The 19,901-nt window shown below is 28.9% G+C and overlaps 6 protein-coding genes across 8 annotated transcripts; 4 read left to right on the forward strand and 2 right to left on the reverse strand.

The window, feature by feature from the left end:
* Positions 1-152: 152 nt before the first annotated feature.
* On the reverse strand, positions 153-2,346 carry LOC145740736 (tetraspanin-15-like). The gene is made up of 8 exons (XM_082558571.1): positions 2,217-2,346; positions 1,946-2,035; positions 1,615-1,800; positions 1,410-1,484; positions 930-1,025; positions 562-732; positions 353-469; positions 153-254 (listed from the first exon to the last, which is right to left on the reverse strand). The coding sequence occupies exons 2-8, from the start codon at positions 2,033-2,035 to the stop codon at positions 153-155; spliced, it is 837 nt and encodes a 278-aa protein (XP_082414697.1). The 5' UTR covers positions 2,217-2,346.
* A 609-nt stretch (positions 2,347-2,955) lies between these two features.
* On the forward strand, positions 2,956-6,888 carry LOC145746558 (uncharacterized). 2 transcript variants are annotated; one of them, XM_082564817.1, is made up of 5 exons: positions 2,956-3,142; positions 3,609-5,447; positions 5,548-5,591; positions 5,673-5,801; positions 6,075-6,888. In XM_082564817.1, the coding sequence occupies exons 1-5, from the start codon at positions 3,055-3,057 to the stop codon at positions 6,207-6,209; spliced, it is 2,235 nt and encodes a 744-aa protein (XP_082420943.1). In that variant the 5' UTR covers positions 2,956-3,054; the 3' UTR covers positions 6,210-6,888. The 2 variants fall into 2 exon arrangements, with proteins under 2 accessions (XP_082420943.1, XP_082420944.1); XM_082564818.1 differs by having other exon boundaries at positions 5,673-5,780.
* On the reverse strand, positions 6,577-8,746 carry LOC145746610 (protein SPMIP2-like). Its single transcript, XM_082564822.1, has 5 exons — positions 8,433-8,746; positions 7,997-8,105; positions 7,679-7,796; positions 7,377-7,489; positions 6,577-7,271 (listed from the first exon to the last, which is right to left on the reverse strand). Exons 1-5 carry the CDS (start codon positions 8,533-8,535, stop codon positions 7,157-7,159), a joined length of 558 nt encoding a protein of 185 aa, XP_082420948.1. The 5' UTR covers positions 8,536-8,746; the 3' UTR covers positions 6,577-7,156.
* On the forward strand, positions 8,486-12,982 carry LOC145746584 (prestin-like). Of its 2 annotated transcripts, XM_082564820.1 has the most exons (14): positions 8,486-9,454; positions 9,660-9,791; positions 9,888-10,045; positions 10,144-10,308; positions 10,388-10,552; positions 10,641-10,733; positions 10,889-11,031; positions 11,155-11,299; positions 11,368-11,481; positions 11,652-11,789; positions 11,931-12,073; positions 12,135-12,269; positions 12,355-12,644; positions 12,747-12,982. In XM_082564820.1, the coding sequence occupies exons 1-14, from the start codon at positions 9,328-9,330 to the stop codon at positions 12,869-12,871; spliced, it is 2,073 nt and encodes a 690-aa protein (XP_082420946.1). In that variant the 5' UTR covers positions 8,486-9,327; the 3' UTR covers positions 12,872-12,982. The 2 variants fall into 2 exon arrangements, with proteins under 2 accessions (XP_082420946.1, XP_082420947.1); XM_082564821.1 differs by having other exon boundaries at positions 9,337-9,791; positions 9,869-10,045.
* Positions 12,983-13,840: 858 nt separating this feature from the next.
* Positions 13,841-18,995, forward strand: LOC145763892 (ADAM 17-like protease). The gene is made up of 14 exons (XM_082575445.1): positions 13,841-14,050; positions 14,159-14,299; positions 14,406-14,687; positions 14,756-14,859; positions 14,937-15,122; positions 15,266-15,448; positions 15,680-15,842; positions 16,014-16,178; positions 16,283-16,426; positions 16,483-16,615; positions 16,929-17,143; positions 17,349-17,497; positions 17,644-17,874; positions 18,044-18,995. Exons 1-14 carry the CDS (start codon positions 13,886-13,888, stop codon positions 18,426-18,428), a joined length of 2,646 nt encoding a protein of 881 aa, XP_082431571.1. The 5' UTR covers positions 13,841-13,885; the 3' UTR covers positions 18,429-18,995.
* A 145-nt stretch (positions 18,996-19,140) lies between these two features.
* On the forward strand, positions 19,141-19,900 carry LOC145763897 (Fanconi anemia core complex-associated protein 24-like). Its single transcript, XM_082575450.1, has one exon. It carries the CDS (start codon positions 19,160-19,162, stop codon positions 19,802-19,804), a length of 645 nt encoding a protein of 214 aa, XP_082431576.1. The 5' UTR covers positions 19,141-19,159; the 3' UTR covers positions 19,805-19,900.
* The last annotated feature ends 1 nt before the right edge of the window (position 19,901 follows it).

The following is a 19,901-nucleotide window of genomic DNA, read 5'->3' on the forward strand; positions in this document are numbered from 1 at the left end:
TCATGATCAAGAAATTAATTAAATTAATTTTTTAAAAAAGGTAAAAAATTATAAATAATAAAAAGGTAGTATCATACAGGTCTTTAACCAGCATACGATAAGTATCCATAGTAAATAAAGTTATACAGACCATAACATTACTGCAGAATACACTATTCCAAAAAATAGCCCCTTTCCGCAGAGTATAGTTGATTTTGACGAATAGCTTTCTTTAATATATTCATATAAAGCATACCCAGTATTATACCTGTCATCTATAAAATAAAGTTATTTCTAAGTTACTTAAATTTTTTGATTTATTTTTAGGCATAGCCTTAACATACGAATGGTATAATTTTATAAATAAAATTACCTGTGGGACAAAAATTCCGAGCAGTAAACCTGCAAGTACATCCAGGTTACTCCAAATAAAATCAAGAACAGCCTCAATACAACCATATGTGTATACTATATACACTGCTTCAAATGTCTAAATTTTTTTTATGTTAAACATATTGAACCTCAAAGAGAAATAAACTTTGTTTTGTATATAATATTAACAAACAATAACCAAGAACTTACAGATAATTGCAAGGTATCATATCCACACATAGAATTGATGATTAAATCGCCGTCTTTATCTGGAACGCAACAAGAATATGGAACACCACATGCAGCAGGACCGGGCGATGAACAATTGTGGTACATGTTAATTTCCCAATCTTTGTAATTCAGCCCCCCACAACACTTAAACTTTAAAAATTTACAGACATTGTTGACTTAGTCTGTATTGTGAGTCACTAGGTCAATAATTGCCTAGCTTATTAGGTATGAATGGCATAGAATAAGAATTTATAAGTACTAAGAATAAAATAACATTTTTGGGACCAACACTAACTTTGCATAATGATCAGTAAAAACTACTACACACAACCGGAATTAATACCTACATTGACTTGAGTATAATCCAAAATATTTTTAAAATCCTGATCATCATAGTAAGTGGTCATCCCCAACAAAATAAAATGATTCACAAAACTTTTAGCCTGGGAAGTAAATAAAGAATATTTACAGGAATAAAATTAAACTTCAGGTATATTACGTTAAAACCTTGCAATTTAAAATATTAACAGGTAGTGCTTTATATTTTGTATTTAATTATAACTAAATATAAGAGGAACAATACTGTTAATTAACAATTATAAACCTTTATTTAAACTGTCATCAGTTTATTTTATAATTGATATTCAATTCATATAGTATAAAGCTTTAATTATTGTGAAAGCTCGTGCATATCTTTTTTTTTACCAAAACCCCAATTAAATTCAAAACAAATTGGTAGCAGCAAAAAATTACTTTTAAAGCTTTATTGTGAAAAGTGCAAATTACCTTGTGAACTGCATGCACCTATGCCAGAACAATATACTCACAGGTTCTTTGAAAATAAGTGCACATATTCCAGCAGTTATTTCCAGTATTACCGAGAATAATATTGAAAAAATAAACTAAAAAAACTTTCAGTTATAAAATATGTATATAGATTCAGTTATGAAAAATATGTATATATAGAAGTTTTTTTTTAATTGTTGTAAAAATTCAAAAAAAAAACTGTGAAAATTAAAAAAAAACACTTACAGTTTTAAGTAAACAGAAATTATCTCTTAGTGCTGCTGTGCATCCAATAACAGCAAAACAGGAGACCAAAAATCCCATTAAAAATAAAAGAACAGAAGGGGTAAGTAAAAAGTGTTCAATTTCTGTTAACTCAGCTCTCATATACTCAGCATATATACCAAGTCCAATAAGAGAGAAACCGAGAAGCTAAGTCAAAAATAAAATGTATTTTAATATGATTTGGGGCCCATTGACACAATTTTAAGGTTATTAGGAAGTTGAACTCATTATTAATAAGCTTTTATGGCAGATAAAACTTGTATTACACATAGGTCTACATTTAAAAACTTACAGCAAAGAAAATGTTGTAAATGATAAGAATGTTTTTAAGCCAGTTGTAGGTAGTTTCTGTATCTCCGCAACATCCTTCATCTGAACTCATCTATAAAAATTACAAAAACATTTCGCTGATTAAGGTAGCTTTGGTTTATAAACTTTAGTTTGAGGTTTTATATTAAAATTAAAGGTAAACAAACGTTCAAATTTATTTAAAAAAAAGACAAATAATACATTTTATACAATAATCTATTAGCAAATTGGCAAAAAGAACAAAAAAAACTTACTTTTTTAGTTTTTTATTTGACGTATTTTTGTTTTACGTTATGCTTTTCTGTTAGTTCCCAAACAAATGTTAAATATTAGCCAGTTAATGATTTATTTATGCCGCATTTTACCCATGTTTACATTTTTAAAATTCCCTAAAAAGTACAAAATTTAAAACACGTGTTTAAAAAATTTCTAGTTACCAAAAGTTAACATAAAAAAGCAAATAAATTAACTAAAAAATTAAATGAAAACACAAAATACAAACAAGTGTTAAAGTTTATTGTTGTAATATTACTTAGTTTTTCTTTTTTTTAAGTTTTTTTTCACTTTTACGATATTTCACGAACAGTTTAAACAAATAAAAAAAAACACTAAAATTTCATGTAAGTAAATTACTCACCATTTTACTTATTTATGTGAGGATAAACACGTTAATGGTGACGTCACAATCATTGTATATCAGATCTTAGAAAATAGATCGAAATCGCTGTTGGCGATTTGTGAACTTTGATTTGTTCCAAGCCTTTTGTTTTAATTTCTTTTAGTTGTTGATTACACTAATTTTTAGTTTATGTTTTAAATTTTTAATTTATTAGTAAGCTTCGCTAAACAGTTTAGTTAGAAAGCCAGTCAGCGCGTAATATTATATAATTGTATAAACGTTGAACGTAAACAGGTAAAATATATATTTTCGAATTTATCTTTGAACTACAGTAATGTTATAAAATAACAATATTACTTACATACGCATGCTTTTATACTGTATACATGGTTCAGATTTTTGTTTCAGATTGTATTTATATCAACTTTCAACTAATTGTTTTAAACAATAAGTTAGAATTGTGAACTATTATAATGGACATCTCACATAGAAGTGTGGGTTTAATTATTATTTTTAGTTTCTTTGTTTGCGCATTTACCGCCCCCTTAAGTCCTATTGCAGGTAAGCTAAATTTTAGATTTGGATTTTAACTTAGGCCCATATAAACCGGCCGCGTGGTGTAGTGGTAAGAACACTTGCTACACCACACATGAGGTCGTTGGTTCAAATCCCACAGATCTCATGCTGTAGCGCCCTTAAGTAAGGCGCTATAAACGGTACAAACTCCTGCTGGGCCAGCACTTAATCAGCAGCATAATTATTGGGCAATTATAATCTATAATATCCCAAACTGTCACAAGCAACTCGAGACTGGATCGGAGTAACTAATGTTACTCTATGTAAAGATATATACAAAAAAAATAAATAAACAGCAATAATCTAAAATAAGTATATACATCTAATAATTAAATATCATTAAATTTTTGTTGGGTACAAACTTTAACTTATGCTTTTTGGTACAAACTTTAACTTATGCTTTTTTGAGTGTGCTTTTACTTAAAATAATTTCTACCATTTTTTCAAAAAGATAACAACCCATCCGAAGAAGATGCTGTTGGGAGTCCTCCATTTGATAATGTTAACATAGCTCATTCAATCGAAAATAAAGATCCTATAGTATCTGCTAATAATTTAAACAGCGGTGTTGATAACATGAACAATCCCGAATTGAAGAGCGACAACCAAAAAAAAAATCCAGTTGTTGTAGCTGAAAACAGTTTTCCAAATAACAAGATTCCTACTAATTCAGATTTAAATTCTAACACTCCAATAGATCAAAATGGAAATAATTTTTCTGAAAATAATGATGATCCAGAAAAAGACAGTGATGACCCTGATATGGACATAGATTCCGATGATAATATCATTAATAACGTTGGAAATTTGAACGCACTGCAGAATGAAGATGACAAAACTTTAGACAATGATAGTCAAAATAAAACACTTGATGATGTAGCTGAAACTGTTGTTGATCAGAAAACTAAAAATGGATCAGATAATGTTGTTAATGCTAATCTCCTAGTAAGTAATGCTGACAATGCAGACAATGCTGATAAGGAACCGGTGGTCGAAAATTCTAAGGGTCCAGAAAATGATAGTGAGTCACAAGGTGTTAAAAGTAGTTTTCTCCCTGAGAACCCTGATGTCAATGAAGATAAAGAAGAAAGTGTGACCAAGTTAGTTGAAATAACTAATGATGAAGAAACTGAAAATACTGTTGAAAATGATACTGGATCAGATAATATTGAAAACGGTATTCCCCCAGAAACGGATGATATTAATAAAAAAGGCGAAGATAATGCTGGCAAAGTATCTGAAAATGCTAACAATCCAGAAAATAAAGGTACTGTTGAAAACGATAATGTAGATAAGTCAAATGGTCCAGAAATTGACGAAACAGAAGAAAACGATGGTAAACCAGATGATGTTGGAAATAATAATAATGACACTAAAAATGTAAATGAAAATGGTGGTAAAACAATTGAAACTGATATTAGTACCAAAAATGATGATCCCAATGGAAATGTTGTAGAAAATGATGATAAAGTAGCGGAAAATGCTAACAATACAAAAAATGAAGGTAGAGTTGAAATAGATGCTGGATTAGATAATATTGAAAAGGGTGATCACCCAGAAAAGGATGCAGAAAATGTTGATAATTCTAAGGGTCCAGAAAATGAGGAAACAGACGAAAATAATGGTACATTAGATAATGTTAACAATAATAATAATGATATCAATAAAGGTAAAGAAGAAAATTCCGATGAGGTATTTGAAAATGGTGATAATCTAGAAGGTGATGGTAGCAAAAAAAAGGGTGTAGAAAACGCTAATGAATTACCTGAAAATGGTAAGGGTCTAGATAATGAAGGTACAGTTACCAATAATGTTGAATCAGATAATGTTGAGAAAAATAATCACTCAGAAAATAATGATACCAAAAACAATGATGCTGAAAATGATAATGATGATGAAAATGACGATAAAGTAAATGAAAATGATAATAAAATAGAAAATGAGGAAAATGGTGAAAATGATGCTGGATCAAAACATGTTGAAAACGACAATCTTCCAGAGAACAATGAAATTAATAAAAATGTTGAAAATACTGAAGATGGTAAAGAAGTAGAAGAAAATGTGTATGATGTGGATGAGGGTGACAATAATGATTTTAATCCCCCAGAGAATGAAGCAGATGAGAATGATGATGGTGGAAATGTTGAAACAATAGAACAAGATGAAGAAATGGAAATCAATAATAATAATTTATCAATTGAGGATGATATGAATGATGATGGTGAAGATGATTATGATGGAGAAGATGTTGATTACATGGGGGGTGATAATGATGTTCTTATAGATACAAGTAATTCATTTTAGATGTAAAATAAAACTTGACAGTCTAGCTAATGATGTATTTTTTATGTTTAATTGAGTTTATAAAATATTTTGTTTTATTTTTGTAGATGCTGAAGAAGTTGATACCATTCACAATGGAGGAGTAAACAATGTAAGTTAATTTAACAATGCACAAACCAAATTATATTACCAGTCTTGTTTTCTAACTTTTATCAAATAAAATATTTTCCAGGTTCGAACTTCCTATGAAAAAGAGGAAGAAAGTCATTTCTTTTCTTTGTTCTTATTTGCGGTAGTAGGTTGTGTCGTCTTGTACTTGCTTTATCACAACAGGAGAAAGGTGTGCAGTAGTCTTATTTTTGTGAGTTGTTCTTACGAGTGCTTTATGTTGTTTCAAAATCATTCACTTCCCAAATCACTTTAATTTATGTTATAGTTGTTGGTGAAATGCATGCTTGTTAAGTATTGTGATTTTGAAGGATTTGTTTTGTAATGACATAAAGTAATCATAAAAATAACTTAATTTAAAAATAATTAAGACATTAAATTTTTTTTTTAATTAAAGGTAATAGATTTGTATTGGTAAAGTATGCCAACTTTAGATTTTATAAAATAGAGTTGTGTAAATGTTTAGGCTGCAGCATATGTTTTCCGAAATGGTAGCCAACGAAATACTGGAAGTAGATATAAGAGTTACAGTGGAGCTTCGTATCAAAAACTAGACACTGATGAGTCCGCAAAGGAATCACTTAAATCCTATGTATTTTAAAGGCAAACAATTATTAAATTGTAGTAGTTAAACATATTTATTATTGCACAATTTTTTTTTGATTACAATGTAGATTGACTTTCTTAGTTTAAACCCCTTCCATCCTTTGTTTTAGAAAAACTTTTTTAGACGTTATTTTTTGCAAGTTGCTCAAAATTGTTTTAGGTTTGCCAAATTTAATTTGTGCATTATGCATTTGCGATAGGGGTTTAAGTATTAATGTTATTTTTAAAACCATCAAGGTACACTTATTAGTATTGTCACATATTAGTTACATGCTATCCTTTGTAATTTTTCTAAAGCTTTTATAATCAATTCTTATAAATAGAGGTAGTGTTTTTAAAAAACATGTAGAATGGTCATAATATTCTAGTATTGAAGCCCTTTATTTAGTTTTTCACTGTAAAATCCGCTTTATCACTCTATAAACTAATATATTAAACATTTTTTAACTCAAATTATTTTAACATAGACTACGTGATTATAAAAGAAAAAATGTGTTGGTGCAAAAGACACAATTTTTATCCCAAAATGCATATTATAAAATACCTTATGCTAACAGAAGTATGTTTGCATTATGTGTTTAATTATTTCCTGTATTATACTCCGCATTATTTAAACTTATGTTCTTGTGCTTTTGTATGAAGTCACTAAGTTGCTTTTTAGTAAAAGAAAACATAAAAAAATATGTTGAACAATTTTTAAGGATTGAAAAAAACACATAAGACAGCATTGACACTTGACAAAGAAAACTCATGATACAATAAAAAATGAATTTAAGATATACAATATATTGCAAGAATGTAGAAATGAAGGATGTGGCGGTGTTAATAAATAGCAAATTAATCTCATTTTCTAAAATCTCATTGACAGTAAAAATTCACACAGCTAGTTATCTACCAAATTTGAATGTATAAGCCTAACTATTGCACTAAATAATAATACATTTAATACTGTTGTTTCGAAGTAAAACTACTTTCGGATGACGAATTATCGTTAAAATTTTTGCGATAATGTGAAGTGTTTTCATAATATTCACGATTATCAAAAGAGCTTATTGACCTGTAAAAAATATTTGGGTTAAATCTTAGAGTTTTTAACTATTTACTCTTATGTACCCCATTGTATGTAAAATGATTGGTATTTAGGCAATTATATTTGATCAACCTGACAGGGGCAGAAGAAGGTCTAAGTGCATGCTTAGAAGAAGGGGGAGGGGTCCAAGGATTTTGATAAAGATGAGTGTGTCTGTTTTCAGCACTCTGGCGAAATTCTCCCCTCTAGTAAAAAAAATTTTTTTTTTTAAGTTAAGGTTTGAAATTTAAAATTCATATAAAATCAAATGTGATACTAAACCTTATACTCTTAAACATAATGTAATTTCCATCCACTCTTTAATTATAACACATAGATGCAACATTTTAATTGTAAATACTAAAACCTTATTTTAAAGTTAATAATATTTTAACTGTTATTTGTTGACGGGATTGCAACACAGATCGATCAGCAAAGTTAGTCACACCCCATCCAATTTCACCAACTCGCTTGTGCTTGGGTAAAATAGCGGGTGCATTAAGTGGATCTGGCCTTAAGAAGTAGAGAAATATAAATTGGTTTTAAAAAATATAGTTTAAATTTATTAAAAAATTTAAGCAAATTTTTCTTATAATCTATTATCGATTTAAAGCAATCGATATATTGCCATATTTTTCAGTGCCCAATAAGTTATTCAAATAATTTAAAAATTATAAAAACGGGAAATGTATAACAGGCCTCTGAGAATAAACCTGTATAGATAAGCGAGTTCACTTGTTCCCTCTGGAGACATTGTTCCAATACCAACATACCGGTTTTCCTCTGCCACAGTCACTCTTTGATTTGTTATTCCATCGGGACCTAAGAATAACAAATTCAAAAAGTTATTGATATTTATAACCGTATTTATAATGTTTTTAAATTTAAGGATATAGCAAACCAATTTAAATTATTTAGATATATAAATATTTTTTAAATCTAAGTAAAGCTAGAATAATTTTAAATTAGAGATTAGCTCAATTTAAATTAGTTTACTTTATTAACCAATTAAAGTGCTTTCTTTAAACTAATTTAGTATTATATTACAATTAACAATGTTTTCATTGTTTAATTAAGTTTCACATCAAATAACAGATTTAATTGTAAAGATATTAAATGTCACACTTTTGTTGTCCTACAAACACTTACCTGTAAACAACATTCTACGACCAGTAGCATTTATCCCTATTGGCCAAACATAACGTTTGGTCACGGGATCAAAAGCTTCAGTGTCTATCCCAAAATATGTCATTTTAACAGATTTTTTGCTGTGGGTGAATTAGTTAAAGGGCATATATTAATGTGCTTTTCATAATCTTATTTTATTTAGTAAGGTTTTTTGAATATATTAACTGTTGTCTAACTATTATCAGTTATTAGGTGCTCATCTTCTAAAATTATTTTGTCAGTTAAGTAACAGTTATAAATTGATTGCGTTTGGGCTAAAATTGACGAAAATTGTCAGGTACCATAGCAACCAATGACGTTTAATATCCTGGTAATCGGATTAAAAATTAAATTTAATGAATACAGAATAGCATACTCATTAAGTTATAATATTATTTATTGCAATAATTCATTTGATTTTTTTAGTTTACGTTTAAAATAATCTTTTTTTATTTATTTTAACCTAAAACTAACAAAATATATTATCTGTGACTACAGAATGCTCAATCAAGGGTATTTCCCGAAGCATGACATGTTAGTGATTTGAAAAAAAAACAGTAGAGACAACTGCAGGGGCACTATGTAAAAGGCAAAGTATATATATAAAGTATATATATATGTTTTCATCCGATTGCAAAGTAAATTTAGTTTGGAAACGTGGCAATAAAAATGTGGCACACAGGGGTTATGACGTCATTTCTGCCAAAAACTGATAATCGAAATACATAATTTCGTCGAATAATGCATAATTTCGTCGAATAATGAAAAACTGATAATCGAAATACATAATTTCGTCAAATAATGCTCCCGTTGACCCCTTTATCCCCTTTGTGCCAACTTAAAAAATTTAAAAAAATAGACAACTTTGTTTTTAAGTATGGTAGATAGTAATATAATATATACAGATGATGAGCTTTTTAAACAATATGGATATGTTAAAAGGAGTAATCAACCAATTTTTAATAAAATTTGGAGGAAGTTAAAGCATGGCTGTTTTTGTTCGGGTTAACATATTTTTAATTTTTCAATAATTTACCTATTGCATTCTTGGTGTTTAACTTTTAAGTTATATAAATATTGTTTAAATATAGTTCTTTATACAAACAAAATTATTTAATAGCTTGGTAACTTTATATTTTTTTGTTAAAGTTATGTTTATCTCTACTGAATGATGATTAATTAGTGGGCTATATTGTTATTTTTTTTTAGCATCCACAATTAAAAACACCCTAAAATCAATTTTTCCAATAAGTTTATGGTTACCAAATTACAACTTTAAACAATCAATTGTTGGTGATATAACTGCAGGATTAACTGTTGGTATTGTTCATATTCCACAAGGTAGAGGTTATTTTGTATATTTTAAATATGTTTTTTTAATTAAATTTGTGACAATATTGCTTATGATCGATAAATAGTCTGCAAAAAACTTGACAGGTATGGCATATGCGCTACTCGCTTCACTTCCTCCTATAACCGGACTATACTCATCATTTTTTCCTGTGTTAGTGTATGCAATATTTGCAACATCAAGGCATTTGTCCATCGGGACTTTTGCCGTAGTGTCTCTCATGATTTCTGCAGTAATTGAACAGGTTCAAATATATTTTTACTACTCAAACCAGCTTTTAGTCAAAAATATTTTCACACTTTTTGTGGTTTAATCAAAAATAACTACTTTTAAAATTTTTAGAGGGTACCAGTGCCATCATGTTTTGACATCAATATTGCAACAAATATATCAGATATAAGTTCGACAACTCTTGAACCTTTGGATATGATTGATTGTCAACTTGCATTTCAACAAAGAAAAATTCAGATAGCAGTAGCTCTGTGTCTTTCAGTGTCTATTATACATGTAAGTTAATGTTTAAGGCCATGAGTTGTCAACATCTATTTATTTTATTATGTAAAATTTACACTATTTTGTTTTTTAGTTTATCATGTTTGTGTTGCGACTTGGTATTATCACTGTCTATTTATCCACCTACATGGTATCTGCATTTACCTGTGGTGCTGCATTGCATGTGATGACATCACAGGTTGCTAAACTTATTGGTGTTACTGTTAAAAGCAGAACCGGCTACTTTTCTATTATTTATGTAAGGATATAAGTAATTTTTTATTGGTTATCTACTTTAAAAACTTTTTATAGTTTGGTTATTTACACCACTATATTTTTGTTTTTAGACCTATGTTGATATAATAAAGAACATTTTAGAAATAAATTGGACAACTTTTTTAACTTCTTTTTTTTGTCTAGCTACACTTTTTATTGGAAAGGTATTTTTCTTAAACCTTTATTTTGATATATTATTTTTTATTGTAAAAAATAAATTAATCATGTAACAAATTAATATATTTTAGTAGTCTAGTTTAGGGAAAAGGTAAGTATTTAATTTTTTGTTAGGTGCCTACTTGTTTTTATTTATTTCTAGGAAATTAATCTTAAATTCAAAAAAAGATTACCTTTTCCAATTCCATGGGAGTTAGTTGTTGTAATTTCTGCAACTATTGCTTCTTACTATGGCATGCTCAACTTTTATTATAATGTTTCTGTCGTTGGGAATATTCCACAGGGGTAGGAAAACTGTTTTATTTGTTCAATTAAAGTAATATAATAATTTATAGGCTCTAAAACAACTTAATTAATCCTTATAAGTAATGTATTTTGTGTTTTTTTTAATCTTTTACATTATTTCAGTATTCAACCATCTTTACCCCAAGTTTCTGATATAGGTTTAACTTTTGTTGATGCCCTACCTATATCTATTGTCATATTTAGCGTTTCAATATCACTGTCTCAAATGTTTGCTGCAAAACATAAATATGATATTAACGCCAATCAAGTAGGATATTTTTTTTGTTATATAAATTGTTATTTTTTTTAACTAGCATAAATGTCAAATTTGTTTAGGAGTTGTTGGCATACAGTTTATCCAACTTGGTATCTTGTTTTTTCTGCTGCTTTCCAGCTGCACCATCTCTGTCAAGATCAAGTATTTGGGATGATACAGGTGGAACTACGCAAGTAAATATTTATTTTATTTGAAATATAACATCTTTTAATTCAACGTTCTATTTTAACATATTATAAATGTTGATATCCGTCTTGTAGTTTTATTAGTCCTTATTTACATAATTATTGTTTTAATTTTTTATTATTGTTTTAATCTAAATATATTTATCACTGTATTTAAGGTAACAGGAATAATATCTGCACTCGTCATTTTGATTGTGTTAATTTGGATTGGTCCACTGTTTGAAAGTCTACCTCAAGCTTGTTTAGCTGCTGTGATCGTTGTTAATTTAAAATCATTATTGTTACAATTTAAAGAGGCAAGTTATTACTATTTAATGCTGTAAAGTAAAAATGTAAAGCTCAATTTTAAATAAATCCATATCAAAACTTAGCTATTGTGTTTACATTTTAGTAAAATACAACTTGCATTAACAATTTTTACATATTTTAATTTATAGATCAAACCATTGTATAGAGTATGTAAATCGGATGCATTGGTGTGGATAGTAACTTGGGTATCAGTCGTGTTACTGGGAGTTGATGTTGGTCTTATATGTGGAGTTGGCATTTCTCTAATGGTGGTTATTTATAAAAGTCAAATGTAAGAGTTAATAATTTATTTTTTTTTGTAAAAATGTGTTATTTAATTCACTTTTATATAGTATTAAAGGGTACTCAATGATAAAGGTTGGAGACACAGATTTATTTCGCAACTCCAGTCGATTTCAAGGAGATGAAATAAACAACATCAAAATTTTCAAATTTGATGGTCCGTTATACTTTGCTAATATAGAAAGGTAATTCAATAATTTCAAACATTTTGTGTTGCTAATACTTTTTTATCATAATTTTTTTTATTTATAATTCATTAATCAATTATAGATTTAAAACAAAGCTGTTCTTATCCCTTGATTTGAACTCATTCAAAAAAATTCTTGATGAAAAAAGACATGCTCAGCCAGCTAGTAATGATATACTAATGATGACATCAAACGATAATACAAGTAATTCTAAATCCAACAGCTCTTCCACTTTATCACCTCAAATGTATTACCTTATTCTAAATATGGAAGCGTGTGGATTTATTGATGGTGATGGAGTAAAAATGATTAAAACCATCTACACACATTTGTTGAATTTAAATATATATTTGCTTTTCGCAAATTGCAATGGTAAGTTTTATGAAAAAAATATTTATTGTTTTAAACCTGGAAATTGTTGTTACCCTTTAATTTCTGCACATAACCAAATCTTTTTATGTTTTATATTTACAGATGAAGTTTCAAATTGCCTTAAAATCAATGTGCCAAATAATAACACAAAACTACCATCTAACATATTTTTTGTTTCTGTATTGATGGCAATTAAACATGTTAAAATAAATAAAGCAGATATTTAGTTTGAATTGCAGGATTAAACAATGCAAACTTACCTTTAATAGACCCAATTTAAAAAAAATTGTTTGTGAAATACAGCATTAAAAATTATTTAGATAAAAATGTTTTTTAAATAAAACAAATAATACAGTGGAGTATTTTGTAATTTTAGGTATTAAATAGTTAGGTTACTGGATATGTATTTTAGTGCATAATATATCGTATTTGTGAATTATTTTAGAAAAACAAAACAATTCCTCTAAATATAAATTTTCTGAATAAAAAAGACAACTAATTTTTTTGACAAACGTTTAAATAAATCACATGAATGTTAAAGCGTAGCTTACGGTGGTCAGTATTATTTTTAAACTGTTTTTTAACCCAATACCATTGAAACTATCGCTGGTCGTTACATGGTTGCACCACGGAAATTTCACGCACGACAACTGCGGAGTTTTATTTAAAACTTACATTTTCGGGCTGTTTTGTTGAATATTATTTAATAAAAGCACATAAACATGATATCGTTTTGCCAATATTATGTAAAATTGTTGTAAACTGCAATTTAACTCATATGACTAGTCACCATTAAAAATATCGCTAGCGCGCAACAAAATTTTTGCAAACCACAGCCTTCGAATTTCATGTTGTTTTTTAATTAATATTAACACTTTTACACGGTTTTGTTGATAACTAACAATGAACCACTTAAATGTACTAGCGTACTGTTATTGTTTAGTGGGTGTGGTATTGTTCAAATCATAAAAATGGTTAAATTGAAAATCGTTTGTTGCTTTAAAAAAAATTATAAAAAGAAATGAATGGATTAAATATTTTGTCAATTAATATTATGCTTTTGTAATATTTTGCAATTAAATGGGGTACTTATTCATTTTTAAAATAAAATCGGGTGCTTTGCAAAGAACCGGGAACCAACTTTTCACCTCTGTAATGTTTACGAAAAATATAAACAGAAAAAATAGATAAGAGAACAGACAGGCGGACAGATAAGATAGACAATACTAACAGTAATAAAAATGAAACTTTGGTTGTTGTGTTGTTTTTTCATCAACTATGTTGCCTGTGAAGAAAATCACCCACTAAACAAAAAGTTAAGTAAATGGCACACCCTTAAGCCAGAAGATATTCGATTTACTCGAAAAAAACGAAGTTTGGATAATATTTTATCTTTGGAAAAAGAGGTACATTTTACATTTTTTAGTAGAAACTTAATAAAATGGCGAAAAGACGTGATATAAAAATTTAAAATGCGTACTAATATTTTTTTTAATTGTGCCAATGTTTTGTAGATATCATTTAAAGCTTTTGACAAAACATTTACAATGTCTTTATTGCCATCACCGGATATATTTTCAAGTGGGTTTAAAGCTTACGTTGCAGACAAAAAATCAAGTTATGAAATACCTTTCGAGAAAGATAAAGTTTTAAAGGTATTATTTCAGTATTAAATAAATTTAAGTATTCAATTTTTAAACTTTTTTGTTTTTTTTATTTTGTTGAATAATTTGGTTTAAAAATTACTTGTATGTACTTTAGGGCAAACTGCTAGATGACTCAAACTCAAAAGTTACTGCCCATTTAAATGATCGAATTTTAACGGCCAATATAGAAACAGAGGGTGAAACCTATGTTGTAGAACCAATGTGGAGACATGTACCTAGACCTGAAGGTTCAAGTAGTAGTGGTGACCATGTTGGACATACTTATGACATGATAGTGTACAGACATTCTGACTTGAATTTACAACATTTGAATAATCCGCACAGTAAGAATGGATTTTGCGACACCAAAGACTTGATGTCAAAATTTCGAGAAAAGGTAAAAATCCTTTTTTTTATTAAGTTTTAAGGCTAAATTTAATAAAATTACATTTTTGCTTATAAAAGCATTCAGAGGCAACCAGAAAATCTCATAATCACTCACATCATAGAGGAAAAAGGGATGCCACAACCAAAAAGATCTGTAAAATTTCGTTGGTGGCAGACCACAGGTAATTTGTATTTTTAACAATATGTTTTTTTTTAAATTGTTTTTATTTAATCAAATATTAATCAACATTAATTTTAGATTTTACAAAGAAATGGGCAACAGCAGTAAACTTGAGACCATGTATTACCTTATTAACCTTATTGAGCGTGTTAATAAAATATACAAGTCAACCAATTGGGATGTTGACAAAACTGGAGATTATACAGGCTATGGGTTTCAAATTAATCAAATTCTTGTTTATAATGAATCTACTGAAGAACCAAGGTAGTGAAAAACAAATCGTTTAAAGCAATTTAGTGTAGAACACTGTAAATTTTTATAACAGTAATCTGGATAAGTTTTGAAATTGTAACTAAAGAAATTATTTTTTAATTTAGCCTATATAATATATATATTTTTCACTAAAGGTATAACCAAGCGGGAAACTGGGAGGCAAGAGAATTATTGGAAGCTTTCAGTGAATATAAATACTCTGATTGTTTGTCGCATTTGTTTACCTATGTGGATTTCGGAAGGGGTTTATTGGGTCTTGCGTATGTTGCCTCTGAAGGAATAGCTGGGATATGTTCAGATGCTTATTCTAACAAAATGTATATAAATTTATAAAGTGGCATTGTAACTTAAATATATTCCGTAAAGTTATCTAAATTTTTTTACTAAAAGTGAAATAATTTAAAAAAAAATAGTGTTTTTTTTTATAATGTTTTTTTTAACTTGTTATTGGATGGGCCCATATCTTACTGCATATAAGCATACATGTCATAGTCTTAAATCCAATAAAAAAAGCTTTTTTTATAATTCCAAACTAATTTACTTTTTAGTGGAAAGTTGTATTTCAACACCGGACTGACCTCGACAGTAAACTGGGGTCAACGGATACTGACAACAGAAGCTGACCTTGTGACAGCACACGAACTTGGTCATAACTTTGGAGCTGAACATGACGAACCTGGCACCAATAATGACAAATGTACACCAGGACAGGTTGGTTAAATGTAATGTTTAACTTCGAAATACTGGTTATACTGATATTTAAAATATTTTTTGGTTGCTGGTGTTGTAAAAAATAAAATTCAAAAAATCTAACGGTACTTAACTATTTTTATGTAAAAAAACTTTTTAAGAATTACTTTATAATGTTTAAATGTTTTTTAGGCTCATGGTGGAAACTTTATTATGTACCCAGCTGCTGTGAGTGGTTTGTATCCGAACAACAAAAAGTTTTCTGACTGTAGTAAACACAATGTTCTGCTAATCCTTGAAAAAAAAGCTAAAAACTGTTTTGAAGAAGATGAACAATCCTTCTGTGGAAATTATCAAGTAGTTCGCAATTATTTTTAACGGTTATTTAATTTTTTTAAATAAATCCAAGCTCTGATGATTGGTAGATTTTATTAAAAACAATTATTTTATAATAAATTAAGGTTGAGCCACATGGCAAAGAAGAATGTGATGTGGGGATAACTTACACAAAAGATATGGACGGATGTTGTTATTCAAACTGTTCACTTAAACCTGGGGCAATTTGTAGCAACAGAAATTACCCTTGCTGCACTGATAATTGCCAGGTTAGTTGTGATTTTATAGTTGTTACTTTCAAATTGCTTATCTGCCACTTTTTTAGGTTGCCAGTTCAACAAAAATGTGCCGAGCTCACATCGAAGGATTATGTTTAAGAGATGTTTTTTGTGATGGTGTTAGTTATGAGTGTCCTGAACCCTTGCCTGTACCTGATGGTAATGCTTGTGGAGATCTTGGTAAATTAATTTACAAGTTATTACTTTATAGGCCTACTAAACAAAATTATCAATCATAGGCCAATATTACAAGCTTTACAAAGGTAATATAACAATAATGCAAAATTAAAAGTTTGTAGATTAATTTGTGTAAGTTATTTAATATAAATCATTTTAAATTAACTATATCATGGTACCAGTATATATTTTTTAGCCTAAGCTGTATTAACTAAACCTTAAAATGTTACAAATGTGTTTATACCCTTACTTCCTTAAATGTCATTGTTTAGGTTTGATGTATAAATAGACTTTAAAAGTTTTTGTTAATTTATAGGTCGATGCTTAAATGGCCATTGTGAGTCATTTTGTAAAACAAAGGGTTTGCAATCTTGCCTGTGTATGGTCCATGAGAGTGAGTTTTGTTTGCGCTGTTGTGCCCCGTTAAATGCCACCGGGCTTGATATGACCAAACTTTGTGTTCCTTATGTTGAGAATGGAACGTCAAAACTCCCCGATAACTCAAGATGTTCCGTTGGATACTGTGGCAATGTAATTACCAATAATCTGATTTTTCAATTTCTTTAAGTATATGACATTATTTTTATAATTTGTATATGGTTTACTGAAACTTTGTTAAAAACACAGCTTTTTAACACTGTTTTACCATGATAAGATTTAATTTTAAATTGTATATACAATGGTTTTATTTAATTCCATCTTAAAGTACTTTTAAAATAAATTCTAATTTTTGCAGGGTATCTGTAATAAACAAACTCAGGATGTTATTGAAAGAGTTTGGGATATCTTTAAACACATAGCACCAGATAAAATAGGGCAGTTCTTAGCTGACAATATTGTTGGTGCTGTTTTGGTGTTTTCCCTCTTGTTTTGGGTACCATGCAGGTATTTTTGTGTAATTAATTAAGAGATTTTTTGATATTTTTAATGTGTTACCTTTGTTAATACATAAATATGATTTTATTAAGTTTAAGGTTAAGTTCAGATACAAAACCTATTCTTTGTTTTATTCACAACTTTTACATGTGCAGTTGCCTTGTAAATTTTGTGGACAAAAAGAGATTAAAAGAGAGAAGAAAGAAGGAGAAATGGTTCACCGAACGCGGGGGTGAATTCTCTCGAGCTTCCATGTTCCGATCGGTTGCAGGAGGCTCCGCACCTAACACACCCAGGATCAGAAGAAACATTCCAGTGTTAAGATCGGGGTTTGGGGCTCAAGAACAATGGAGAGCATCCAAAGAAAGAGGAATGCAGATAAGGAAGTAAGTTGAGAAATTTTTGTTTAAAATTAATATATTAAAAACAACCTACTGACAGAAAATTAGTGCACTAATCTAGGTTTAACTTGTGTTTAAATTCACATTTTATGTTATCCTGATTACACCTTTTTATACAAATTTATTTTAAATTTATAAACTCTACTTTTTTTAGATCACATGAAAACTCACTCGACAGATTAGATGAGGAACCAAATCCACCGGATTACAATCATGCATCATCCCGTACCGACTCTAACCCAGTTTTCTCCAGCGTGTCTTCACACCATAACAATCAACCCCCAAGACCCAGGGCATTGCCTCTTGAATCGTTTCCCAATGTGTCACCCACCATGAGATCTTCGTTGAGCGAGAATTCGTTTGAGGGCGAAGTTAAACCGATTGCTGCATCATCTACGACTGATATACCCGCCGCACTTGCTTCTGAGGAAAATGTCACGATTTCTTTTCCCGCTCAGAATGCTGCGTATAGAAGACAAGGTATGATAAGACAAGGTGCAATTTCCTCACCTGATGATATGAAAGCAACCGATCTATAAATGTTAAAAAAGCTATATAATTGTTTCAATTATAGCTTAAAAATTGCTAAACCAAATATTTACAAATTTTTACCAAATCTGCAAATTAAATTTGTTAATTAAAATTGATTGCAGTTCAATGAAATTAGTAATTATTTTGATAATCCACTGACTTGCAGACCACAACTACACCTTTTTTACTTTTCTAACTTTTTTTAGAATATTCTGCACTTGTATTTTAAGGCTTTATTAAAGTCATATAAAAATAGCTTTAATTAGAATATTAAACCTTTTTAAATTTATTAACATTATTATGGTCTGATTTTATTGATACTTCCAGTTGCAATGTACTATATGCTTTTTGTACCGTTTTTTGATGCCATTTGTATTACCTTTTTTTGGAAATTTTTTTAACAATAATGTTCCTTACGACATATTTTTTTATTTTATTGTAGCAACTTAGTTAAAAAATATTTTTTAATCTAACTGTTCTATGTTTTCAATTTATTGTTTTCCTTACATTTCTTAATATTTTTTTTCTATTTTTCTTGTCAACATTTTATTGAATTTTAGTGCTACGATTTTGTACATTATAATTTTTATAGCTTATCATGAAATGCTTATATAATTCTTTTGCTTGCCAGTTGCAAATTTTAAATTAAATAAACTTGCAAGTAGATTTTTACATTCTTAATTAAACCACAGTATTTTCCCTTTTTGTAGGTTAGATTTTTAAGGAAAATTTAAGTGTTATGCAAACCCAATGCACCCCCATAAGACGGGGGTTAAGTGTTCCGGTTGGAAATTTAGCCGTTCACCCAAGATGGAAGGACACAAATTTAATCAATGATGTTAAAAAGAAAATCCAAGTTATATTTATCGGTGAAATAGGAGTGGCAGATTTTCATCCATCAAGTAACTGTTGTGTGATTTATATCACCGAAAATGATATTCTTTCTGGAAAGCAAAATAAGCAAAGAGTAGCAAAGTTACGAAATGCATCAGGTTTTAAGGAGCGTTATGTTATTGTTGACAAAACACCTTTGACAGATGAAACATTTGTAGAATTACAGGAATTTGTTGTCCTGGAATGCCAAATGTGTATTTTACCAGTGGAATCTGCTTCTGATGCAGCAGATTTTGTAGTAAAAATGGTTAAAATAGCAATGAAAACCCCAGCAAAGAACAACACTAAAAGGCGTGTATCTAACCCAGATAACAGTGATAGCAATATTCTTACCATAGTTCAAAAATTTCCTAAAATAGGTGAGACCAAAGCAAAATTATTATTACAAAAATTTGGCTCACTCAAAGGAATATCAGAAGCTTCGATCTCCGAACTATCATTAGTTATTGGACAAACTGCCGGCAAAAACCTACATAAATTCCTAAATTAAAGATATTAAAATGTATATTACTATTCCCTTTTCTTTAAAATCTATTTTTAATTTATTAAATATGCCCTTTATTACTTGTTTTTTTTAATTTTTAGAT

Source organism: Corella eumyota, chromosome 1 (assembly GCF_963082875.1).
Source record: "Corella eumyota chromosome 1, kaCorEumy4.1, whole genome shotgun sequence".
Lineage (NCBI taxonomy): Eukaryota > Metazoa > Chordata > Ascidiacea > Phlebobranchia > Corellidae > Corella > Corella eumyota.